Raw genomic sequence first — 27,744 nt, 5'->3', positions numbered from 1 at the left:
ACTAGAAGGTGTTATTTATCTTATTAAAAATCATCACACTTTTTGAGGCTTTAACTAACTGATTTTTAAACCCAGAGCTTAGGGATGAGCATTGACTGCCTTTTGAGTAGCAGTACTTCACTCATCAGCACAGGGCCAGTCATCTTCAAGAGAGAACTACTTCCGTCTCTTGTCTATGCGGATGCTCACACAGTCTCCTCTTGACTGTAAACAAGGTTTACTTCCTTATGTTATGCAGCTAGACTTATGATATGTACACACACATACAGAAATGCACACAGTGGTACCTTGGCCCACAGAGAAGTCCTCAACGCACTATGAAGGTTTTGCCCTGCAAATCTTTGCTTCAAAAATGCATGCTAATGCTAAGAGGTTTATATTGCCAGCCACCCACATGGCAAAGAGATTAAGGTATCATCATTGACTGTGAATGCCACCGGTGGGATGCAACAGCAATCCACTTGAAGTGGCAGCAACAGTGCTTTAAAAGCCGTCGTTAGCACCACTGCATGACCCCTTAGTCCTGGAAGATCTTACCTTTCCCTCGACCAGGAGTCAGGAGCAGTGCTTAATTTCAGCCGGTGGTTTCCGGTCCTCAGCACTTAATTGGTTTCCGGTGCTCAGCACCAGCACATAATTGTCAACACCGCACTTATGACAGTCTGCCACATCTAGTGTAGAGATGAGAAGAACAATGGTTGTTTATGAAAACAATGTACATTAGAAATAATTACTAATACCTGCCTCCCCATCCATTTCTTTAGCGTTGGGGACCTGGAATAATCTAAACTGTCACACTTGTGAGCGACATAGATGGTTAATAGTTTTTTTGGCAGTGATGGCAGGGCACTGGCACGTATTCATTTACAAATTAAGCACTGGCAGGAGTAAACTGCTGCTATGGACTCTTGAATGGATAATGACTGAGACTGAACCAGCAGTATTCTTGATGCCGACCCCAGCTTGATGCACAGACAGCCATCTGGATTCAGCCCCCTCTGTTATTGTATTAGCGCTCTCTTTATGAAAGGGGGGTGGGTCAGGCATAGTTCTGTCCACCATCAATATATATATATATATATATATATGATAAGTGGAGGAATGCTGCCATGTCTTGATAAACATCCATAATTTATACAATAAATAACATTCCTACAATAAACGATAATTCATTGTTTAAAATGCTTATATGCACAGCATTTCTTGGCAAACGTCTCCTGTTCCCATGGTCAGGGCCAGACTGGCCATAGTGGGCACCGGGCTATCCCCCAGTGCGCTGCACGGGTGGGGGCCAGTTTTGGGCCCCTGAGGGGCGTTTTTGTTAGAGGGCCTTTTTTCGGCCCTGTACCAAAATCGGCCAAAAACCGGCCCCAGCAAAGAGCTCGGCGGCACCTCCAACGCCCCCGAGCGGGGAGGCGGGGGGGGGAGGGGGGGGCGACCTAGCAATTTGCCAGGGCCCTTTGTGGTTCCCAGTCCGGCCCTGCCCATGGTTAATTAATAAATACATAAATAAATGCATTCATTTATAGAGCCAAAGCGCCATTAACCCGCCACGAGCGCCCATACGTCAGTATTTCAAACGATATAAAAAGGTGACCTAACAGCTAGAAACATAAGCGCCGCGTAGGCCACAGTTCATGTATTGAAGCTTCCAGGAGCTTTGTCGTCAGTGCGCACAACCAATCCTATCCAAGATCCACGCGACTTCCAACACGTGAATTTGAAAATGAAAGTACAAATAAATGCATATATGTTTCATATGCTAATTCAAAAATGCATATTATGAAATGTAGTGGGGCATGATTGAGGAATGCATTAAAGAGTAAACGTACATTAATTCAGTTTTAACAGCGGCTTCCAGGGATTTGCAGGAAATACTCAACAACCACTCTCTCTAAAGCTATTTTGGGAATATTTGATTATATATGTGGGAAACATTTATCGAGAAGGGTCGGAGAAATACTATTTTACAGCAAATTGTGCCTCCCACGGGGCTAAGGCAATAAGTTGCAGGAGCTTGTAAAAGCCTTTACAGTTCTGAGCCGAAGGAGAATGCATAACTTTCTGAGAAAGGCAAGCGAGGCTTGCAAAGACAGCCTCACAGTTCTGTGGACATTTTAACCGTAAATGGGCGAAAGCTTTCATTTCAAGTTTCTTTTAGCACTTATGCACAGGAAAATGTGCACCACAAAATCAATTGCACTTAAACCAGACATGGTCCCACTGTAGTGTTTTTCTGTTATTCATTTTTACCATTATTTGATGCTCCCACGAAAGAAAATACCAACCTGTCTCTGAAATCTCTTACCTTTAAATGTTTCTGGAAAAACAGTACATGTAAAAATTCATGTATTTATTGATGGTCATCGTATATTATACACATATCAGACTTAGGTCTACTGCCACTGTGACTGAATCAGTGGTGGTGTCAGTGTTTGTTGACCAGTGAGTGCTGGGTGATATAGAAGTGTATTCTGATGCTTTTACTAGCATCACGTAGTCCCTGGACATAAATGTGTGTTTAATGCAGAAATATGGACCATCCAATGCTGCAGCATTCCATACATTATTTTAGCATAGCATATCATACCATAACATTTATAACAGACTATTTCTTTAAACTAAATACTGATAGGATTTTTCTGACTTGCTAAATTTGATTTAAAATGCTCATTTAATCAACATTTTTGATTACTAAACGTTGAATGAATTATAAGTACGAAATCAGCCCTCCTTACTGCTTTTCTCAGATTGTCTATACGTGCAGTGTTAAAATGAATATTCTCATGAAATACTTGATGTGCACCTGCTTGCTTTTCTGAAACGACTCAGATTCTAAATGCATGTGTTTTTGTTTGACGATGGCATCTTTTGTAGAAAAACCGCCTTTCACCCGAGATGCATCACAGCTGAAGGGGACGTTCCTCAGCACCACTCTCAAAAAAAGCAACATGGGTTTCGGTTTCACCATCATTGGGGGTGATGAGCCAGACGAGTTCCTGCAGGTGAAGAGTGTGATACCCGAGGGCCCTGCAGCACAGGACGGCAAAATGGAGACAGGTAATGCACGCCTTTTCCTATTGGACTCCCTTATGCATAAGCTACATTAGCCCTACCTCAGATGGACAGGCGCTACCGGAATCAGAGGACCGCCTTCTGGTACGTTCAAGCTTATCTGCTAGCCTGGTAAGGGGAAGCTCCTGCACTCCTCAGAGGGGGCATTCAGCAGTGCACATTTCATTCAAATTCAAGTATGGTCATACTGCCTTTTCTTGCATACCTCTACCCGTCCATGTGTAGCTGGCAAATGACGTCCCATTTACATCAGTACATGCCTAAACTGTGCAATCTAGTGGAAATGTGCTAAAAACATATGTCCTCGATATGAAAATATATTGCATATTCTTGCTAGTTTCTAGATATTTTTACGAAAAATGGGAATTATTAATGGCCCTGGTAAACTATTAAAGAGGAGGAGCTACTGTGGGATAACGTGGAAAGTGTGTAATTCCTGACGCGGCAGGGTCGTGAACCAGGGTCAGCGGACTCGATAATTCTCGCCTCAGTGCCTACTCTAACCAGGGACCACACTCGGCAACTCTGGGCATTAGCTTGCCTCATCTCTACAACGGCCCCCCACATTCGCCGAGGATGCCTGGTTTCACCTTGGAGATACCCAGTAGGGATCATCTCACAGGGATAGCCAGGACGGGTTCCCCAGTGGTCTACAGTGCCACGAAGCCTCAGGGCAGCAGTGCGCTATACAAGACACATACATACATACATACATACATACTGCGAGATGTACACAATGTACTGCCAAACCAAAGTAGATGAATGTGCTTGTGCCACAATATCGACTCCAAAAATACTTTCTAACACATATATGATGGCCTAAATATTGTTTACAAACATTTCACTCTATTGGGCATAGTTTCTAAATGATTAACTCCGATGGAGTAATATTTGTGTATCGGATATTCAGGACACAATACTTTTGCCAGGTGATATTTAGATCATGATATGCTGGTGCCATACCAGATGGTCAAGGTCCTCTTTTTTCTCAGGACGAAAAAACGTTTTTATAAAGAAATATTATTGTGGAGAACTCAGAAAGGAAAACATTCATTTAATAAAAGATGGATTACAATAGCAAACCTTCAATAGGAATTTGTTTTTTTGCCAGTTTCTATCTAGCTATCCGCACTAACAGTAACTCTAATGATCAGCCAATCCCTAGACCTACTTTAAAAATGTACCATTACATTAAGTTTGAGTTTAATCCTAACCACAAATGTAAACTTTAATTTAATCGAAGCACCGGCTGTAACCTATCTCTCACTCTATTTCCATAAGTGATTATTATACGTTTAATGTATGCACCCTTTTTACTTTATGTCAGATTGTATCTCTACTGATGATAAACAGTTTTCTTCATGGAGGTTTCTTCATAATGGTATGTCATCAAGCAGTTTCTTAGTCGTGGCAAAATCCAGCTCCTGCATATTACATAAGGATAGTATAATAAATATTAATCTCACATTCATTATTAGTCTATCTCAGAGCTTTTATACCTACAGTCCTGTGAGTGTTGCTGGAAGTCAGTAATGCTATTGGTGTAAGGAATAGGCCCAATAGTGATTTGTGCTAATGCATTGTCTTGACATTTCATTCTCTAAAGACTTCTGCGTGTCCTCCGGAGAAGCTATTCCTTCAACTAGTTGTATTACATTCAGACCTTTGTGTCCATTATCCAAGAGGCGCATTCACCTACATTCCCCTATAGCTGCTATCACTCTGCTTTTTATAATACAGTGGAGAGCCTCAGTGGCAGGGAAGAAAAATATGTTCAGAGAAAAGAATAAAAGAAGCATTGGATGTTCCTCAGGGTTAATTATTGGGTGAACTTAAAGATGAGAACTCCTGCTACGAAGATATATGTGATAAATTGAAATAAAACTCTGAAAAGTGGTCTGTATCCCATAGGTCCTCTTCTGTGATCTGCACTAGGTTTTGATGTTTTCATTCCCTTTACAGAGGAATGAACATCTGCTTAAGAATTTGATGGAGACCCTTTTTTCAAGTCAAAGCCTGTGCTTCGTGGAGCTGGGGGGAAGTTCCTTAGGGCAATTTTAGAGATGCATTACAAGCGCTGCCTTTGTAAATAATTCACAGTCATGTTCCCTGTATGTATATTTGCCCCAGGAGGGTATCCTACAAAGATTGATAGTGGATTTGGCTCTCATGGACCAGTGTTGATTGCCCCAACCATAGAGCAGTGGTCAGAATGCGGGGATTTTATTTACTTGCATTAATGATGGAGAGGGATGGATGTATGTGAGCATGTCGACCTGTCTCCTTGATCATTTCACTTTGAGCGCTGTGTCACTCACAGCATGTTTTTTTTGCATGTATGTGAGTGTGGCATGCATTGTGTTCCTGGTTCTATGTGCACATGCCCTGCCTGTTCCCCTTACAAGAGAATGCAGACATTTCTTGAGCACATCTAATATAAATCCAGCTTGCGACTTGCCCTTCTTGTCGGACTTCTGAGAAATCCCATCCCATTAATTTGTGTCATTGATCATTGATTCCTGTCTGTTACATGGAATTGGCTGTGGCGGTGCCTTGGTGAGATTAATGATGTGCTATAATTTTTATTCACTGCCATTACGCATTCTCCATCCAATTTCCTCTTACAAATGTCCCCAACCCTCTCTCTTCCCATCCCATATCCGTCCTTCCACGCGATCCGACTTTAGTCATAAGCCTTTTAACCTTCTGATAGTCCTACATCCATCATAAGATCACATCAATCATATATTATAGAGGTTTCCGTGGAAGACAGGTGTCATTTTTGCCTGCCCGCAACGAGTTATGATCTATTGATACAAGTGCATCAATAGAGCGATAATAACGATGAGACGTTTTTATATGACACTAAATACCACACTGTAGCTATGTCTAAGTGCTAAATATCAGATGCTACTGTTACACAATTGCCCTCCTTGGGAGGGTGAAGGCAGGAATTTACACCCTTGATTTCCAGAACATCACATTGGTTAGCAGCAAGTGATCCGCTCGCTGAGCCACCCCTTCATCACTGGTACATATATATTCAAACCACTTTAGGTTAGTGGAACACTGAATTCAGTCAGGGAAGTAAAAACATTCATACAACTCAAAAGAAAAGACAACATGCAAACCTGAAAGATTTGGGTGCAGAAAGTTTCATTTATGACAGATTTTAAGATGGGAACAAAATGTTGAAATGAAGCCTGCGAAATTGTAAAGTAAACAGTCATTGTCCTATTGTTTTATGCATATCATTCTGTACGAAACAACAAATGGTAAAAAAATCACCAGTGGCAGCCCTATTACACCTACATCACATATGACATGAACAATTTATATTCAAAATCTCCAAAAATAAAAAAAAAGTTTATATCATTAGAGACGAAGAGAACATGGATCTATGTAGTAATACTACTTGTGGTACTGCTGCTAATAAAAATAATAGTAACAATATCTTATATACAGCACCGCACAGCGCACCTCTGCCATTTCTAGGCTTTTTAAACTACTGATTTTGCTATTAACCAGGTACTCAGAAGGTCACTCTGCTTACCTCATCAGTGTATCTATGTTGCCTTACTTTGCTTTTCATTTTAGGAAGTTCACTTGTGGATTACGGATGTCTATTCCCAACCCTCTACCAAATTTCTTGCAGTTGCACTGTATTCCGTCATTATTCATACCTTTAGATACCTTCCATACATAAATGTTTTGTTTTTAAAATTTCTTTACAATTTTAATTGAGATCACAAGAAGTCTTAACACATTGCTCCAAGACTGTGCACCAACTGATAAACAAAGTAATAACTTTGTACCAACCCCTTGTGCAGAGGCTGGCCATAGTCCCATTTTTATTATCCATTATTCATTGAAATATTTGAACTTTATCAGAATTTAGATAAGAAGTCGCATTGGATGGGATGAGCGCCTATTTAGCAGGCCGTACAAAACAACGACAGTAAACAATGCCCGCGGGCAGACCAAGATACAGTACAAATGTAATAGGGTGAGACTGGGAAGCATTCCATCCAATCACGTCACTCTTGCTCTCCCAGCGGGGTTGCAGGGCAGTCAGAAGTGCCCAAACTCATCTATGGCTCAGTAACAAACAAAGATGTCACTTCATCCCATGAGCTGTTAATACTCTTTCTACCGAGTCCCTGCTCTTTTCTCTGTGACAGGCCTTGATTTCACAGTCAGCCCATTTCATCTCTGTCACAATTTTGGAAGATGCGGGTGTTCCTAGAGATTTCTGTTCCCTCGCAATAGCGCTTTGTCCATTACCAGCAAAAGAACAATGAACCGGGTACCCACTTTTTTCTTTTTATGTCGCGGGAACAGGCCTAGCAGACAGTCCTTCAGACTATGTAGAATTGTCTTCCCTAACATGTCCATTTGCATTTAGGTAATTCTTTACCAAAAACTTCTCAGGTTGGGACGTCCCATAAAAAATCCCATATCATATGCTTATGCCTGTGCACATCAGGGCCATGACAAAACTGCTGATACAGATATCTTGTATATTTTCATGGGGCTGATGTAAGTTTTTGTAGGATTTTATAAACTTTGTGTGTTGGAATCTTGACTTTGAGATACTTACCATTTTCGACTCATTATCCTCTAAATCCCTACCTTGATCTCCATACCACTTAATCCTCAGTGCTTGTTCGTCTACTTTTGACATGTTAACTCAAAGAGATGAAAAATCATTATCTATCGGATATCAATATGCCCTGTGTCTGCGGATTAGTACCCATCCCCTTTCCCTTTGGAAAACCCTTTACAGAAGGAATTGTCCTGACTGGAGTCCAGTCCTGTGTGGCAAGGCAAGGGAATTAACTTCCCTGAGTAATAGTAATCACCTGTATTCAAAACCCCAGACCTGTCTACATGCCATTTCCTTTGGATTTAGGCGAGCCACAAATGGAAGAGAGGGTGCCTATGGTGGACAGTGTTTCCAACATGACAGTGCCACCTATAGTAGGGGTGTAAATCTCTCTTCCAGTGGTGTTGCATTTTTGTTCAGTGGTATCTGCATGCCTGTGGTATTTGATGGCATCCAGATGTTAATTTATCCAATAATACAAGTGGCGACTGAAGGATTCTAGTGCCGTCCACTCTATGCAGTAGAGGACTATCTCGGAATCCAGTGAAAGGCCAGCCACCTTCACATGCACTGCAAGCGAATTTCATTGCGAGCGCTTCATCGCATTTGGCGATGCAGCGCATGCAATGAAATTCATTTTTTTTTTTTTTTTTTTTTTTATTTATTTACTTACCTCTGTTCAACCGTATTCCAGGTTTTATTACCCCCGACCCTGCCCCTCCCCCGCCCCACGTCAGCGTCCGGCAGCACTCCCACCACGGGCCACTAAGGCCAATAGGTACTCTCAAATTGCGCACACAATTTCAATTCATACCTATGGGCCCCTTGCCCCATAGGAATGTATGGGAAGGGATTCCTTAATTGTGCCACACTCTTCCCCATTGAAAAATGGGGTAGTCGGTATAATTTCTCAAACTTTCAGCGGAATTTGCAGCAGGTCCTTCCAAAAAGTACCTTACCTGTGCTTATATTTTGGAACGGTATGGGCACTTGCTTCCGAATTCCAAGTAAATGAAACCTGACCTCATGATCACCACATTTGCAAATTATTTCACTGATTATCTGCTTGGCTTGTCCTTGTAAAAGCTAGGTAGGTTAAAGTATGCATAGATATGTTACACCGTTGACATACCTTTTAAATGTCTGGACCTCCGCCTTTGTGAATCTCGTGCAATGTCTAATTTTGTTGGACGTAGGTCTGATTTACACCGAGAAGAAATTTTTTGAAGACCTGCATTTAATTATGGTGCTGTTTGCATATTGTATTTGTGTAAATTGATGTGTGGGCAGTATTTTGATCTAAAGAGTGCCCCCGTAAAGTATACCACCCTTTATTCGTATTTTGTTCTTTTAAAATCCTTCTTATTATATTCATTGGTTTAACCTTTTAGGGGAATTTACTATCACTTTTTGAATGAACCATATTGCTGGTAATTTTGTTATTCTGTTTAAAGTATTTTTCAATACTTGATTTCTCATGAATGGGATTCCATTATTTCATGTTTTTATAATTTTACATTCTGCACCTCAGTTCTGGGCCGACACACCCGATCATCCAATCGTCTTGGGCTGAGACTGCAGTTTAGAGTCATTAATGTTTGTAGGCAGTAGTTTGTTAAATGTTGTGGGATTTGCTTATGGTCTGGCCTTAATAGAACATGACTCAGACTAATCTAAGGTGAAAGCAACAATATAATGACTGAAAATACTTTAGTTGCTTTGTTACATATGAGTATATTCGTGCCCAGGAGACGATACTGCCTAGATTACGCCTTCGTCACCACTTTCACGGTCATGCTTATTATTACCAGCATGAAGCAGAACCAGAATTGGTCTGAGTGGCCTGGTTAGGTGCTCAGACAGGGAGCCTGTGCATGTTCTCCATCCCGCTGTGCAACACAGCTTGTGTTGGAAAAGGGATAAGTGCGCATGTCAGTTTAGCCATCCTAAGATGGCCGGCCCAACTGACACGCACATTCAGTGTCCACCATTCCTCCTCCCCGTTACTGACTTTCTGTCAGGATGGCCCTGCCCTCAAGACTCAACTCAGTGACAGCGAAGAAAAATAAAATTATGATAAAATAGTTTTATCATTTATTTTTCCTCTGTGCACTGCTGAGAGAGCAATGGGGTGACACGTCTCTTCCTTAACAGAGGAGGCGCCACTGCCCTAGATGCCTCCTGACCACTGCTCGATCTTGCAGGGATTGAATCAGCCTTTCTTCCTCCATTGGTCAATAAAATGAGTACAGTTGAAAAGGTAGTCACGTTACATGTTAGTGAAATCTCTTTAAACTGTTTAGAGCTTCATTAGGAGTTTTCCAGATGTATGTACATGGGTACTCTAGGGTTGGAATCTCTAATATGTCAAGGGACCCTATTACTTAAAGGGCACACTTTCCCTGCTTGCGTATGGCACATCTTAGAACAAGTGCAACAGGTGCAAACAGCGAAAGTGCTCCCCAGGGCAGCCCCAAACTCGTGCTGCCCTGGGGGCACTGCATTCCTCTGAAAGACGGAGCGGCTGCTTTGTAGCCCCTCCATGATTTCTCAGTGCAGGTGACAATCCACTTACACTTTTAAAGGGGATTAGAGATCCCCTTGCAGGCGAGTGCAGTCAGTGATACAATTCTGGGCCACTCTTAACGAGGTCATAAGTGTCTGATGTTTGCCAATATTATTTATTATTACGACATCATTATTATTATTAATATTATTAGTAGTAGTAGTAGTTGTAGTAGTAGTAGTAGTACATCAAACCCAACCCTGAACATCACACAGCACATGCTTTGTGATCACAAAAAACATTTGCTATTTCAGGCCATAGAATACCGGTCCCTGCAAGTCACAATTAAAGGAAGAACACCTCTTTACCTCGCCCTTTGCTATTCTTAAACATGTAATAGAGACTTGCAATGCACTTTAGTAATTTGCGTTTTGTTTCACGTTTGCACTTGCAAACTCTGCCACTGTGCAAGAACAAAATATTTGATACCTTTGGCTCCATTTCCCCCTGCGACTGTCCCTTATTCTGATAGCAATTGAAGATTATAAATAGTTTGATTGATTGGCAATTATCACTAAATACAACTTTTACACTTGTTCTGTGCTCTCTACACATACATGCAAACCTATTCCTTGTTTTTATGTATTTTTAAGTTTAGTTTGTAATGCAATCTTTTTGAAATGCCCACTTTAGCTGGGCTGTCCACGTGGACTCAATTTCCTTAGTCTGGGTGTTCATGGAGCAAAACATGTCTAGTAGCAATTATTTCTATTTTTGAGTAAGGTGCGTCAACATTGCTCTTCTCTGCTGTTGAGGATTGTACAGCTTCGACTAAAGTTTCAGCCCCTGTTTTAGAGCTTGTTGTCGTATTCCAAACCAAGTTCATAGAAATTGAATTATCTGTATATTAAGCTTGTTCATCGGAGAAATGTCTGGAAAGGTATCAGATCTCTTGAAGGGAACCTTTCTAAATTCGGTTTTATTCTTAGAGAGATATTGGTTGCCCAGCTTCTCAATTGCATTTGAGTTACCAGGTGTCTTAATAGGTGTCTTTACTCAACTTGTATCGATTGACCATCATGTGGGAACCTGTTGAGGTATGTGCTCCCATTCAAGCCAATATTTAAAAGTTCCAGTAGGGGATGTTGAGTGGATAAAAGTACTTAGGAGAAATAATGACTCCAGGCGTAGTAGGAAATGGAGCTGCTATTCTGAAGATGAAGAAATCATGAAGTGAGATAAAAAATCAGCCATATATTGGAGGAGCTACGATACCAACCAAGATGGCCGCATAGTCTCCCGGCTCCGCTGACCTCCGTCCTACGCTCGCCTATCCTGTCGAATATCCTGATCTCCTGCCCCGGATTCGTGTGGGTGAACTAGTCGGCACCCCAATGGTGTGACCACGGAATTTTTCTGATGTTCTGGAGTGAAGTAACATCGAAATTGTTTTGAGGCCTAACCCAGACTGGAAGCCGGGGTCTCGATTGCTGGTCTACCCGGGTCCAAAGTGAACAGCAACGGACTGAGGAGAGTGGTTGGGTCCGGTCCTTGGAACTTTTGAAAATTTCTCTGTACTACTTTGCAACCATCTGCTGCCTGGTTCTGTAACTGAGGTGAGGTGACGGGTGGCGTGCGGTGCTGCATCGGAGGCTCTGCACTAGCACCGCTGGTGCCCCGGGGCGGGGGTCCCGCCACGCGTTGCTGCGTGCTGCTGGCCCGTCCTTCACGGTTTGATTCTGTTCCTGCGCATCCTGCCCCGGAGAGGGCGCCTCTCCGTGGAGATCGTTATGCCTGCGGACGTATGGAACTTGGCGGAACAGACTCAATGTGGCCCTTCCTTGCGGATGGTAATGGCGGAACTGGGGGCGCTTCGCGCAACTATGAGGGCCCAGGTCAATCGTTTGCTGTTGGCAGCAGATGGGATCATAGGACTGGGAGCAAGCCCTGGCTTGAATTTTGAGACCCGGCAGCCGACTTGCCTCCTGTTGGGCGCCCTAGTGGCGCGTTTGACCCGGTGCTGGAAGCTGTGCCTGCCCCCGAAGAAATGGAACTCATCGTGTGTGCTGAAATTGGTGATTCTCTTACGTTCTCGGAAACATCGGTCCTACAGTTATCGGAACATTTCACTGCTTCCCCCATCCTGGACACTGTTGGCCCACACTATAATTTGGATCGGAACGAGTCGCACCCCCTCCCCGATCGGTCTCCCAACATGGCGGATGTAACGCTGCTTGGTTTCGGAGACGGGGAGGGACATCGTTTGTGCAAGCCGTGTGCGTTGGGATCTGCTATTCCTCTCCCACTTGCTGGCCCAAGCTTCGGCTGCTACTGTGTGACTTTTGACTTTCCGGGGATGGGGCTATACTTATCCGAGGGACTCTGCAACTTTGATAGACGGGGCCAAGGCTGAGATTGTGGGTTGAATTGTTTACGATGGATCTATTGGTAACGGGACTGCTTCATTAACAGACGGATTCCGGGGCGGGGGGTTTGTGGTTCCCCCGGGGGTATTTTTGTATGGTGGACAACTTTATTCGTGCTGGCTTAGGGGGGCCCCCTTTGTTAGGGCGGGGGGGAGAGACCGGGAGCGCAGAGACTATCGCCCTCCTCCACTTCCCCGTTGGGTGGGGTTTCTTTTCTTTTTCCTTTTTCTCTGTTCTTCTATATTTCGGGTTTGGTTCTCGGGCGACAGGCACACTGCTGGGGGGGCCATAGTCATCTGCAGGGGTGCAGGGTGGGGGGTTGGGGGAGGGGATTTTTCGTTTTTATTTTGTTTCTATGGCCTTGTTCTCGTCTCTTATCTTTCTTTGTCTTTTTTCTTTTTCTGGGTCAGTGCAGTGGGTTTCCTTTGGTATCAATCACTGCTTTTTCATCTGTGCCTCAATTTTCGTGGTGTTCTCTGGGTCTTAGGGCAGGTGACTAGCAGGCGCGAATTGACCGTAATATTCCTTCACATCCTGAACCGCCTGTTTCAGTGCCATTGATTTGACCGATTACTGTTTACTGTTGACACGTTTACTATTCTGCCTGCCATTTTTCGCTGCTGGGAAATTGTTCGGCACCTGATCCTTCCATCTTATACTATCAAATGAAAACCTTTTCTATCCTGTTTTTCTAATTGTGCTATTCAGTGACCAAGAGTACGCTAGTGTGGTGATTCTGCTCCCCGAGGTGCTGCATGTGATTTAAAATTTGCTCTCTGATAATCTAACTGCTTAGCGGCCAGCCCCCGGGGTTGTAGGCCCATACTTGTATTTGGTTGAAATGTCAATAAAGGTTTTAAAAAAAAAAAAAATCAGCCATATTCTTTCCATTGACTGTTCAGTAACTATCATCTCCTGTCAAACTAATCAACACTGTCAGGTACTTGTCAATGGAACTGCCTATGATAGCTCACAGAGTAAAATACTCACTGATGACATGTGTGCGGAACTCCAGCTTCCAGATCGCAGTTGTGAATGTCAACAGTGCTGATCAACCAATCCATAATTAGAGTACCATTTAACTGTGTCACATTTTTACCATTTATTTACTTTGCATCATTTATTCTTCATATTCACGGATAACAAATGTCTGCACACTTATTAATGGGAGAAGGGAATGTGGAAAGCAAAAGATTGAGGTCAAGAAATATTGGGACTTGTGCAAACTATGGTATTCTCCTTCTGTTTTCGCTTGGGAATCAGACGTTTTTTGTCTGGTAGACCAACACCGTCAAAAACCTTAGACAAGGTACCCCAATTTTTAATATTGTCAGTCATCAGCATGGCCTGTTACAAAAAATATTTGTGTTAGTCAGATATCATATTTATGAAGAGATTGAACAAACATATTAGAAACACTCATGTGGACCAAATAATCTTTAATGGAGGAAGATATGTAAAATAGCATATGTTTTCTGGTCGTTCCGCTGACATAAATACAAACAAATCTTTGATAAAGGAACAATTGATACACAAACCAAGTGTGGTTCTATGAATATAGAGAAGTTTTGGTTTGTGAACGAAGGGGCCTATTACAATGTTGGGCGGAAAGTCCGTCTCGGAACGGGACTGACCGACTCGCGGTCAGCGGTTCTGCCTGCACAATTACGATGTGATTCGGAGTCCCATTGTTCCCTATGGGAGCTCGTGTTCCGCCCAACTACTGGCCGTAACACAGGCTCCTATGCGCAAATGGGTGCCTTTGTGTAAAACTGTGTACCCTGTTGCGGGCACCTCATTGTGCCTGCCACACATTGCAGTGTTTTACAGGGGGTCCCTTAGGTACGCGTTGGGCCCACAACTGGAGGCCGCAGGATGAAGAGACCCCTGCTAGGGGCCACAAATTCAGTTTCCCATGCACCCTTTTCATGTCAGACAGGCCAACTCGGAAAGGCTGTTGGAAATCGGCATCGTAATCTTGAGGTCGGAAACGCTGTCCATAGAGGTGCACAATGCGGTTCTGACTTATATGAATCTCCGAGAGCCAGTCGGAACCGATTCAAAATAACTGCGCGGTTTACTTTTCGACCGCGAACACAGTAATTGTTCAGAGGAAATGTAAACCAACATCCTCATCGGCCCATTACTGCATACACCACAGAAAAATAATGAGTATTCCCCTCTCAGTATGTTCCAAAATCAGAACTAAATATGGCAAATATGCTAATCGAACACCCAATTCAGTATTGTTTTTATTGCGGTGCAACATAAACATGCAAATGAGCTCTTGCATCTTTAAATTTCGGTTGACATGTGATAAAACATCTGGTACATCCTCACATATTGGATTTTAAAAAAAACTTTCTTTAAGTAACTTTGAGAGGATTAACACAGTCACAATGCTCATAATATATGATACTTCACAGCTGATTCTTTGTAATGTTATACCCAGAAACACCATAAATTGATGCATAGCTTCCAGGGGAAAAGTACTTTGTTGGCAAAAAGGAGCTGTGATGAGGAATTGAAAATACTCAAGGAACCCACAGTCTGAAGGATGAATTGATGATTTCTGCACATTACATCAAAGCAATGGGTCGCCTATTAGTCAAAGAATAAATAATATGTTTCCTAGAACAACTAATTACAATTTGAACACTTGTTCTCTCCATGATATGGGATTTCAAGTTCAGCTACATGTCATGATAGAATCATTCCAACCTGCATGTTAAATTAGGCTCATTAGTGAAAATATAAAGAATATACTCACTAGATTTAACACAATTTAGATAAAAATTAAAAAAGGTATCATTTTCCAGATGATGGAAATGTTATCTTGAAACATTTGCCTGAAATACAACAGTTTCATTTTTTGGGGAGGTATGTTGCTAATCGATGAGTTTAGTTATTAAGTAGTATGTAAACCACTCAGTGGATACAACTATATCCCCATATAGTGTTATCTGAAAATTGACACCCAATAAACATTTTAAAGAAAAGGAAGACACAAAAGAAACATGGGCAAAATACTATTCCATTAGAAAATCTTTTTTATTAGATTTCATAACCTACAATTTCTGAGACGTACATTGAAATGGGAGTGGGGTAGGTTCCATGTCCGCTTTTTAAGAAAATGGGCCTTGCGATTCTACTTATCTCATCGTGTGGAGTCCCTGTGGTTGTCATATTCTACCAAGTACATACATTGAATAAAGAAGGTTGATATGTTAATAATTTTGCATTGCCTTCGCCTGGACCACTGTCATAAATATCATCCTGCTCTTGTCCAATAGTCAGAGGTTTATGCAGCTATACAATATCATCCCTTCCAGGTGAATATAAGTTGCAGCACAACTTTCAGCATGGACTGGAAATATTTCCTGAAGTAGGGTTCATTAAATGTAGGACTTCTTCAGAGGGATACGTGTTTGGAAATTCCTTGGATCTCCGGTTAAATCCTACAAGTTCAGTACTCCCAAAAATTTGCAGTAGTGCAATTTTCAACCATGTTTCAACTACAATTTGATAATGTAGTTGTATGTTTTCTGTGTTGTTCTAAATATATTTTAATGCTCCTTTTTGTATTCAAGCCGCCCTGTTGCTTTAGAATGCATAATCTGCATGCAAAAGTGATGCCACAAAAGGTCATTTTTTTGATTCAATAAGAAATACATGTATATGAGCATTGTGGATGACCTTTACTTTATTTTTGACTGCCAAAGAATGTGTTGTTGAGTTGATGTTTCTACATTCAAGTTGATTTTTGTTTTTGAATAGATCTATTTGACATCATCACATTTAGCCAGTGCTTCATTCCGGTGATTAAATATTTCACATTATCAGATGCTGTATTCAGGATATGTCAGCATTGATGAAAAGTATGTATAACTGAAAATAAATATATAGTTCCATGAAATGGTGCACCTTGAGGTGGTTATTCCAAAACAAACATCTATCACTCATTACCTTAACACATCTATCACTCATCTCCTTATTATTCTACTTGGTTCAAAGTTAAGTCTTTCAAAGGGATTTGCTTCTCTCAAGTCATGAGTGTGCCATGAGAACACTGGTGCTGGGATCATCATGTATCGAAAGTTGACGTTGTTCTGGCTTGAAACTCAGTAGAATAAAGGTCACCATTCTAAGCATCTTTGGCAGTTCTCTGAACATATGAAAATGATAACTTTTGCATTTGCTGTTAAAGGCACATCTGGCCTTTTTCTGTTAGGCGGAACAGAATATCTGCCAAAAAGTGGCAGATGTTCTCTCTACCATATTTAGCCTGCCATTGGCATTTATATACATGTAATATGGTAGACAGGACATCAATTTTTGGCAGATGTCACTCATTCGCCCCACTCAAAGTAAATCTTTCCAACTGAATGGATTGATATGACTGGAGAAGCATACCTAATTGCATACTAAATATCAGCCATCTCACTTTGCAATAAAATGTGCCAACTTTTCTGGCTTCTTATAAGAGACACACATTTCTCATGTAGCTACCTAACGATGCACATCTGTTCATGCTAAAATCTATGTCCAAAAGTCCAAAAGAGACTCATATTTATGAAACATTCATAAACTATTGAATTTTCTAAAATGTTAACTTGAGAGATTTTTTTTTTAAACAGATCCTTTAACGGATTTTACATTTCCTAATAACGAGAGTGAGAATTCAGACCACTAAAAAAATCTAAGCGTTAGATGTGAAAAATAAATCCACAATAAAATAGAAACAGAAACTCTCGGGATCAGAAGTATTAAAGGGTAAGGTTATCAAACATGATCTTGGGACCAACGATCACTATAATAATCACACATTGGTGCACAATCCGTTGTGCACCAAGCCATCACTAGGTTGTGAGCCTTCAAACAGAGCCATAAGGGTACCAGACATTTGGATCTTGAGTCAAGTGTAAAGTCATTGGCATCAACTATTCCTGGCGCTCAGTCACCAACACCGAAATTCTAAAATCTTCTTATGCATCTTCTTGTATGTTTTTCCATGAGGCACAGTAATACTGGTATGTTACATTTCGCTAACTACTGCTGATGTGCCACTTCATAATAACAGTAAAAATTAAAACGGGCATGACTATTCTGCTAGTCATTGGATCTAATTTTTCTCACCGGAGAACAATGAATGGGCGAGCTCGTAAGACTTAAACATATAACATGTTGACAATAAATGCAGTTCAGCAGCAAATGACTAGGTCCCTGAGCTATTGCCTTGGCTTTCTTTTTACTTTTTCCCTCTTGAAATAGAATATTCGACTTGGACTCTCTCTGGAAGGCAGGGGCACCATTTGTTCTTCCCAATATTCATTTCCATGACTTTCTCGGAAATGTATTATTCAATATTTTCAAATGTGGCTCTTTGAATGTATCTTGCTCTGAAGCAGACGGCTGGAATTGACCAGCTATTGGGTTTTTTCATGCTGGCAGATCTCCATTCCTACTTGGAACATAGATTGACCAAGATCAAGAGTCCTCGTGGACTCCATTTTAATCACTAAATTGAAATGTTGATGCTAGTTTGTCATGTGCTTAGGGCAATTCCTGGATTTCTACTGCGACAGTCATATAAAAATGGATATGGAGTATCAGGTTCTAACAGGTGCAACTCCTGGCACCGCCCTTATCTCGGGGAAACATGAAGGCAGCAACAAGAACAAAACTAAATAGGGCTGTGTGGGAACTATTAACTTTCTGTAATTGTCAATCCTTGCCCTTTCCTTAATCTCCTAGCAGCAAACAGGAGAGTTGTGGCAGTCAAAGCGTGAATGGTATCACTTCAGCTACCCCTAGCATGTTGGTGAGTCAAATGTTGCAGGTTCAGTCGAGAACAATACATGAACTAGTCTTTCGCTGGAAGTGCCACTAGAATCTGAACGTCTTTGCCTCCTTCCCGCTGTCTAACCACCTGCCTAGTAACCTTAAAAAGGACCTCAAGCTCCTTCTTTTTGACAGACATCTTGGTTAATTCACCCTCGACCAGACTTACATACTTGCTCCACGGCATTCTGGCCTGCCTTCATTATTTGACCCCACCATCTAAATTGATGCTGTTAATGTATATTTCCTCTGCCCAATTGCTGCAGCTGTTTCTTGTGGTTACACCTGCACACATCCACCGAAGTAATCATTTAACTTTAATTACTAGTAATGTAACTGTCTGTAACCTTTATATCTTGCTTGTTGTAAAGCACTCTGATGCCTTCAGGCCATTTCCACGCTCTATAAAATTGCAAAAAATCAATAAATATAAAACGTCTGCATTGCACTTACAGGCTTTTAACTACCTGAGTCACGCTAGCGAGACAACCCCCCAAACATCAGCGTCATTTAGGAGGAGTTACCACACTTATTGCAGTAGATCTGAAACAGGAGCAAGCATGACCAATTTAGCCAGTGATAGCTCTTGGTCCTGTTTCAAAGACTCTGAACTTGCTGGACAGCTCCTCAGCATTGGGGTTTGTTTTCTCAGATGGACAGATGAGCAGATGGCCTGCACTCTCAGCAGAAGTGCCTTGGTTGTTAAAGCCAGCTACTCTGACTATTTGCAAATGCACGCCGCTCTCGGGAGGACTAAGCGCTTAAACAATTCTGGTTTGGCGGGCAGAGCGATCTTCACCCTAACGCTTGCTATAGTCATAAAAAGGCATGTGGGTATTGTTTAGTTTACTAAAGTTAATTACAATTGAATTAAGATCTGTTTGTCAGCGCAATGCACTGAAGCAAATAACATCCAATGGCTTTCAATGCCAGACGCAGTTTGCTTGAAGAGGTGAACATTGTGGTGCACAGTTTACGGTCATAACTCTGGTAATTATTATTACCTGGTAACATGAGTGCCACGCTTCAGTCAGACGGTAACCACACGCATACTGCTTGACAAGGTGACTTTCTGTAGTGAGAGCGGAGGGAAGCATCTTGACAGATTTTTCTGGACGTAACTCTTTTTTTTAGTTTTCCTCACCCAACGACTTACAGAGTTCATTATCGCTACCCTCAATATATGGTGATTTGAATAAAGAAGGAATGGGAAATGTCCTGGCCGGATTAGACAGACAGATTCAAGCATAATTCTAAGCCTTCACATAAAATGAATTTACAGACAAGGAAACCAGATTGCACTGATTTTAGGAGTGGTTGCTTATCTAGAACATCTTTCATGACCCAGTTCTCAAACTATAAATGTTTTTACCCCCTTCCCCACAGCCTAATCAAAAGTGACAATACTTAAATTGTTCAAATTGAACAACAGTAACATCAATAGGTGACTTCTGAGGAGAGTAATGTCCTCCATAGTTGGCATATTTAAATTGGGATCTAGAGGGATGTGTCAAAGATGATCAATCAAGACATCAATCATTCAATCATTCAGGAGATTTATTACGCACTGCTTGTCACCCCTGAGGGTATCCAGGTGCAAGCAGGGTCCAGGGGATTAGTCAAAGAGCCAGGTTTACAGAGCATTTTGGAATTCTGGTGAAAAGGGGGTGGTCAGGAGCCGCAGGGGGACCTCATTCCATGTCTTCACTGTGAAGTAGAATGCGTGTCCTCCATGCCTGCTATGGAAGATGCGGTGGGGGTGAGAACAAAAGATGTGAAGCATAGTCATCTGGCTGACTGGTGGAAGCTCAGATGGTGGTTGATGTATGCCAGTCCTTTGGTGTGTGGATACTTGTATGCACAGGTCAGTAGCTTGAATTGTTATCGCTTTGGTTCTGGTAACCAGCTGAACTTTCTGAGGTTAGGGGTTATATGGGTTCAATGAGGAAGGCCAAGGATGAGTCTGTATGATCTGTTGTCTCTGGAGAAGGAGTGATGAGATCCCTGATAGAGATTGCTGCCGTAGTCAAATAGGATGGTGATGAGGGCCTGTGTGATGGTGTGTCTTAAGTCTAGCAGTAGCCATTTGAAGATTTCATGCAGTTTACAAAGGATGAAGAAGTAGGCACAGAAGAGGGTGTTAACCTGGGGTGCCAAGATTAGCTTGCTATCAAAGAGAATGCCAAGTTTTCTTGCTTAGTCAGAAGGGGTGGGTGTTGGTCCAGGATCCAAGAGCCACCATGAGAAGTACCAGGGTGAGGACCTGTTGCCAAAGATCAGTACTTTTGTTTGTCCGTGTTCATTATCAGGCAGTTGTCCTTCATCCAGTTGGCGATGCTCGTAATGCACTTGTGGAAGATGGTTTTAGTGGTGGTGGGGTCTTCCAAGAAGGAGAGAATGAGTTGAGTGTAGTTAGCTTATGATATGATGTGGAGTCTGTGGGATCTAACAGTGGCCAGAGGAGTCATGTAGGTGTTGGAGGGTGGGGCATATTGATGAGCCTTATAGTACCACACAGATGATTTCTTTGGGTTTGTATGTGAATGGTGGCAGGTGGACATTCTGTGTTCTTTCAGTGAGGAAGGAGGTGATCCATCTAAGTGCTTTCGCTTTGGATATCAATGTTGTGCAGCCTGGCGATCAGCTTGTGGTGAGATACCCTGTTAAATTCTGCTGAGTGGCCGAGGATGATCATGGCTGCAGTCTCTCTCCAGTCGAGGCGGGCTCAGATGTCATTGGTGGCAACAATCAGGGATGGTACAGAGCTGTGATTGCTGTGGAAACCGGATTGGAAGATGTTGAGCAGGAGTTTCTGTTCCAAATGGTTGTTGAGTTCGGTGGGTTCAGCTGATGTTCACCCTGATCTGTTCCTTCTAGGCATCACTGAGGCTGACTGGTTTCCTGAACACATTGGATGTTGTGTGTATTAAAAATGTAGGTGGTGAAAGGAAAATAAAACAAAGAATTTAACTTATAAATACATATTAGTAATATGTGTGTGTTAATGTAAATGAGTTTATATATTTCCTTTAAATTTAGAACAAAATAAAAAATGCTTCAACACTGTTAAACACATTTTTAATTAAGATTTTAATTAATGTAAATACATTTTTGCAAATAAAACAATTCTGAGGTTTAAATTAAAAATAAAATCCCATCTAAAGAATTTTTTTTATTAAATGGCCACTGGAATTATGTGGCAAGGGAGGACCAAATTTTGTGGCAAGGTTTACTAAATCATGCAAATTATGCAGCATAATGCGGCACATATTGTGACTCTATCAGCTCTTTATTTTATTATTTTTAGACGTTAACACTGCCTAGACAAGGGTTTCACCTTATCAGTACCAGTTTAACACCCAAGAATAGCAATATGCAACAGAAAGGTCAACAGTTGCAAAGTGCCTTCTGCTGCGCAGCACAAACCATATCTGCATTTTTTAAATAAATATTTGTATCAATATTACAGTATCAAAGGTCACATACAATTTCCATTCATCATTTGGATTATTTATACGATGGTTAGCCTGCCTAATAGGGGGTAGAGTGGTTAGAATCATGGTATGTTCATATGTTGCCCTTCTGTGCGCTGCATTTCCACATTTCTGCATTTTTAATAACTTTTGATCTGTTTGAGATAGAATTTTTTTTGTTCAAAACTGCTAATTATGCAGCCGACAATGGAATATGTGGGAAAGTCAGCAAAGTCATAACTATACGAAAAACACCGGAGCCGTAGAATCACATAACTTCAGTAGCCCTGGCTACATGTAGTGCTGCACTAACTACAAAAGTGTAAATTTCTACAAGAGTGCTGTTTGTGAGTAGCGAAAAGTAGTTAACTGACTCAAAAGTACAGTTTGTGAACCGGGCCCTAAGTGTTTTACTATTGGGGTTAAGCGCCTCTAAAGTAAAACGTGAATGTCAGTTTGGCTTTCTTTAATTTTGTAAAAATAACATGCTTCAGTCGTACCATTTAAAGCTATAGGTGGTATTTACTTCCATGATTTAACCCACAGGGCAGAGTGTTGTCTAGCTTTCCTTTGGGTCACTCTTTCCAGGTGAACAGCCTTTACCACAAAACTTTTACAACGCACTACCATTACGACGCAACCATTACAACGCAAACCATTACAACGCATTGCGCTGGGGGGCGCTCTAGGATAGGGAATAGATTTAATTTACTATCCAACACCTTCCCTACTATCCACGGGGACTGGAGTTGGAATAGTAAATTAAACTATTCCCTATCCAGCACCCCAAAGCGATATGCGTTGTATTGGTATGCGTTGTAAAAACTGCGTTGTAACGGCATGCGTGGTAAAAGCATGCGTTGTAACGTCATACATCCCTCTTTCCATAATCTCTACTGGATACTGAAATGATGTCTGAAGTTGTCCAGGACTGCAGCTTTCATTAGTGCAGAAGTTCAAATGGCACCGGGGCGTAAGGAATGATGGGTTCAACAAACCCCTATGATGACTGTTGACAACAAAACCAGGGAGCAAGATGGCCCCCTTTTCCTTGCTCTTTGTAGGACCTGACATCCTAGTGTAAGCAGCTCCAGCTTGCAAAGGGTAATAGACTGGCTGACAATTTCCAGTCTCTCTATGCAAGTTTTGTTGAAAGTGCATTTCTTTTAATTGACAACACACATTTATCTGCTGACAGTGGCAGACCTAAGCATCAATTGACATTTTATATGGTGCAAAGCCAGCTTCAGAAATATTTTTGTTGAAGCAGGAACAGGTTAAACATATGGTGGTGTTAAAAGAATTGTGTGGTAATAGCAAATTAAAGAAATGGGTAGCAACATAGCCATGCAGCGTTGTCATGGTGAGAATCCGATGTGCCTTCTGTGCCATCCCGGCCCAATTTATCTTGGACATTCTTCTGTGCTGGGCCTGACCTCAGTCGCACAAGGGAGGATGGTAAACACTTTTGTGAGTCGAGCCGGTAAAATTTGCTTAGCATTCTCACACGCCTGGCCCATTGACATTGTCCTATATGCTTCCAGTGCAAATGCATACTCTCTTAGCCCTGCACGCCTGTGTGTGCACAGTGTCATATGTGCACATGCACATTACTTTAATGAATTGTGCTTGCTCATTTTGTGTTTTTTATTAGCATGTAAGCAAATAGTACAGAAGGGAAAGGAAATATTGGTATATCAGGACTGTATACTTTAGTGCTGTGTAGCACAGCAGAAAAATACCGGTATGGCAAACAGAATCAGTGCAAAAAACAAGTAGTTTGAAAATAGCACCTGTATTAATAAAGGAACTATAGCCAATATCTCCAAACGTCACTCACTGCCCCTGCCTGTTAGGGATCTCTAAATGTAAATTGTAAATTGATACTTGTATAGCGCACTACTCACCCGCAAGGGTCTCAAGGCGCTTGTACGAATACCGCTGTGGAACCCATCCTGGCTATCCCTGTGAGGCGTCCACTCCTGGGCACCCCCAAGGTGGAGGCCAGGCATCCTTAGCGTTGTGGGGGCCGTTGTGGAGATTAAGCAAGCTATTGCCCAGAGTTGCAGAGTGGGACTCCATGATTGGAATAGGCACCGAGGCGAGAATTATCAGATCTGTGGAATTTTGAGCCCAAGACAGTCTAGACCTCTGCATCAGGGTCTGCTGCTCTAATCATTGAGCCACACTTCTCCACACATCTCTAACCCCCTTTTAAAAAGCAGTCTGGGTGCACCTTCCCCAGATCGGCTTTAGAACTGGTGGCACCCAGGGCAACAACCTTTTTTAGCGCTCCCCCCCCCCACCCCCCCATGACCTCCTCCTCAGACTCCCTCACTACTACCCAACAAAGGGGTCTCTCATCTCTCCATAGCCCCTCTCCCGCATGCATTAATTTGCGTTAAAGAGCTGGTAAAGGCTGACTTTACTAATCCAGTCAGCTATTCACTTTAAATACAGATCTGTTATTTGCAGCAGGCATATTAACCCTCTACACTACTTTATGGCGAGTCAAAAAAGCCACTAGACAGAACTTGGATCTTTCTCTCTCTAGCAGGAACATTAATCACAGGAGTTATTATTGCTGACTCAAACTCTGCATCAGCTGTTTTAAAATCGTAAACTATTGCTAAACATAGTGACCCCACTTGAGGTTAGCCCCCCCCCCCTCCAAGTCAACTCCCAGTACCGCCACACTGGTCGCACTACCCTAAAGTTGGCCTTTACTGTGGTACTGCTTCAAACACCACCATTTTACTAATGCGCTGATGCAAGGACAGCAGCATGTTTGCCGCAGGCCTAGGGGCAGCACCTTATCTGTAATAGAGCACGCTGTCCCTGTTTGCACCTGGCACACCTAGTTATCTGTGTGCCCCAGAGCAAACAGGGACAGTATAAGTATAAGAAGGGCTCGATGCATTCTTTGTTCTAAATTCCACTTTGGGTACAATGGAATGTGGATTAATTCACCAATACCCCAAATTAGTTCCTATTCCAGTAAACGCATGTGCCACGTGCACTATTTACCTGGCCAGCTTGCCCTGTGTTTGACTTCGAAATAGGCAAAACAATGAACATAGGATTACATGCATTGTGATCAGGGCCTGCAGCGTTAAAATGCAATGAAATTCTAAGGAACTATTATAAATTCTAATGAATTGAAGAGATTTTATGGGCCAGTTCTTTCATAATCTATTTTTGTATTTGTATTCTTTTTAACAATTTCAAATTGTAATAATCATTATTTGTTCCTCCATACAACCCCTTTTACTGGTTATAGATTTTGTAATTGCATTTAACTTAAAATGTTATAAATTCGGTTTACCTTAACTGATTTCAAGAGACTTTGCATAATCCACATGTGCTATCACTCAGCAGATATATGTTTTCGAGTCCTTTTTGTTATTTTCATTTTTGTAAAAAAACTAAACATGTTTTAATAATGATTATGTCTTCTTTTATATTCCCCTTTTTACATTTAATTGATGTGTGCTTTTTTCTAGTAGGAACTCTTTGAGCCAGATATTTGTTCTTTAGTCACTGTATGTACTTTTGTATTCCGAAGTGTCTTCCTGCCTGGTTGCCATACAGAAGTGCTTGAGCATAATCACCTTCATCTGTCCTATCCCCTTTTCTGTTTCTTCCCTCTATTGAAACCCTCACTCTTTAAACTGTATGTCTGCAGCCTTAGCTACATGTTGATGCGCACCAAATCAGGTTTCCCCAAGCGTGTTTCTGATGTATTTTCACACAGAAACTCATTCAGCAGTTTCAAACTTCTGGCTTATGGAAGACGACATTTAGTTTATCCATGATGGGCTATTTTTGTTTAAGCCAGGTCTTGAGGATATATTATTGCACAAAACTCCTGAACCATGAACAGAGATTTCTTCAAACACTATCTGTGCTCTGCGATTTCCGAGTCTACATTTGCAGAAAAGAAAATTGCCATTTATTTTTCAGTTGCTGGAACATGAAGTTTAGCTAATCCCTGGAAGTGTTTAGATAGGAATTGTGCAAGGATTATTGGGCCAAAAATACATTTTTATTGTTGCGCTGTCCCAGCAAAAGGGCTGCATTGGTAGCTCCCATGTGCTAAAAGGTACTATCTGCTGTCCATGGTGCTGATGTTGCTGTTCTTCTCCTTATCAGTGAAGATTTTTACTCTTGGATTTACCCAAATAAAAATATTTTGGCCACCATACTTCAGATATCTCTGACATAGTTTGACTAGGTAATATGTAATCCTTCAGTAGCACCCTAGAAAGTTTTAGAACCGGTTGTCAGCACATACTTTCATGGGGTGCAAAGTTAAGGTCACAGTTTTGGCTCTCTGTGTTGGTGAGTGTTTTTGTTGAACAGTCTTTCTGTAATTGTAGTGTATCCTTCCATGTTCTGCATTCTTATTCAGGACAGAGTAACGTCAGAATTACAGTTTTTATTTCATGGCCGCTTCTCTCGCTTGCTGGCCGTAACTAATACATTTAGGGCCAGATGTAGGTGGCCGTTTGAGGCCATTTACCAAGCGGTAACGGCCGATTTTGGCCGTTAACGATCGGTAAATGGGTGACAGGTATGTAGGGGGTATTATTTTACCGAATCGGTAAAATTACCGATTCGGTAAAATAAAAATTCGGTAATTTTACTGATTCTGAGGCACCCATATGTAGGTGGGACTCTTCAGAGTCCCAGAGACCTTACGGAATCGGTATTTTACCATCAAATCCAATTTGATGGTAAAATACTGATTCCGGTGTGCATGCACATGTGTGCATGCACACCTATGCCTTGTGACAGGCAGACCTGCCCTTAGGGCATGTATGCCTGCCACATGGCACCCGAGCCTGTTTTGGGGGTGCTAGAAGGTGTCAAAGTGACACCCCCTGCACCCTTGTGAAAATCGGTATTTACCGATTCGGTAAATACCGAATCGGTAATGCCCATTCATTCCTATGGGCTTCAAAGCCCATAGGAATGAATGGGCATTACTGATTCGGTATTTACCGAATCGGTAAATACCGAATTCTTCCGAATCGGTATTCCAGCACATCTGGAATACCTACATATCCACCCCTTAGATTTACCGATTTTTATTTACCGAATCGGTAAAATTCGGTAATTAAAAATTGGTAAATCTATTTTACCTACATCTGGCCCTTAGTGGTTCTCATAAGTTCACCTGGAGCTGCCAAGACTCATGTAGCTTACTTTGTGTAGCCGTTTTCACTTTGAAGTAGAGTTTTAACTTGTATACCATATTACACTTATAATCCTTGATAACTTTATGTTTTGTAATTTTGATGGCAGGTTCAGTGTTGAGGATCATCAGTATGGTAATTGGCCATTTGCTAAAAAAAAGATGGCACTTGTGTAGGAGTTGGTAAACATGAACGAGTTGTTTTAATTCATTTCAGTATTTTGTGTTAGGCCATATTCATACATACTTTTATTATAGTGGGAAATCATATTTGTTATTGAGCTCATCTGTTCAAGATGCTGGAGCCGCTTTGCAAGTGCATCAGAGGTTTTTAACTCTGAATTTGTCATTGTCTAGTTCTAGGGCAAGTGAGGCTGTAGCTGATTGTAGACTAATCACTTTGTACATATATGTATTGTGTGATATGGTGATGATCAGGCATGAGTTTGACCCTGCTATACCAACAGGCCTGGAGCTTTCTATTATATTTTGTGATAAATGACAGTCTTATGTAAAGGTGCCATATCAAATGTCACTTTGATATTTGTACATTGAGTGGAAACCTAGTTTGCAGGCGGACAATATCACTTTGGCTAAGAAACCATCTGAATGCAAAGAAA

The 27,744-nt window shown here is 41.7% G+C and overlaps 1 protein-coding gene across 4 annotated transcripts in view; it reads left to right on the top strand.

The window, feature by feature from the left end:
* The window catches only part of MAGI2 (membrane associated guanylate kinase, WW and PDZ domain containing 2), a 2,816,921-nt gene that overhangs the window by 2,279,772 nt on the left and 509,405 nt on the right, over positions 1-27,744 (top strand). For all 4 annotated transcript variants that reach the window (XM_086967329.1, XM_086967327.1, XM_086967326.1 and 1 more), the window contains one exon: positions 2,878-3,060. In XM_086967329.1, coding sequence (XP_086823455.1) covers positions 2,878-3,060 — 183 coding nt within the window. The remainder of the gene's footprint in view (positions 1-2,877; positions 3,061-27,744) is intronic.

This window comes from Lissotriton vulgaris, chromosome 1_1, assembly GCF_964263255.1.
Source record: "Lissotriton vulgaris chromosome 1_1, aLisVul1.2, whole genome shotgun sequence".
Taxonomy (NCBI): domain Eukaryota; kingdom Metazoa; phylum Chordata; class Amphibia; order Caudata; family Salamandridae; genus Lissotriton; species Lissotriton vulgaris.
The sequence above is the reverse complement of the archived record's forward strand: the minus strand, read 5'-3'. Positions and strand labels throughout refer to the sequence as shown.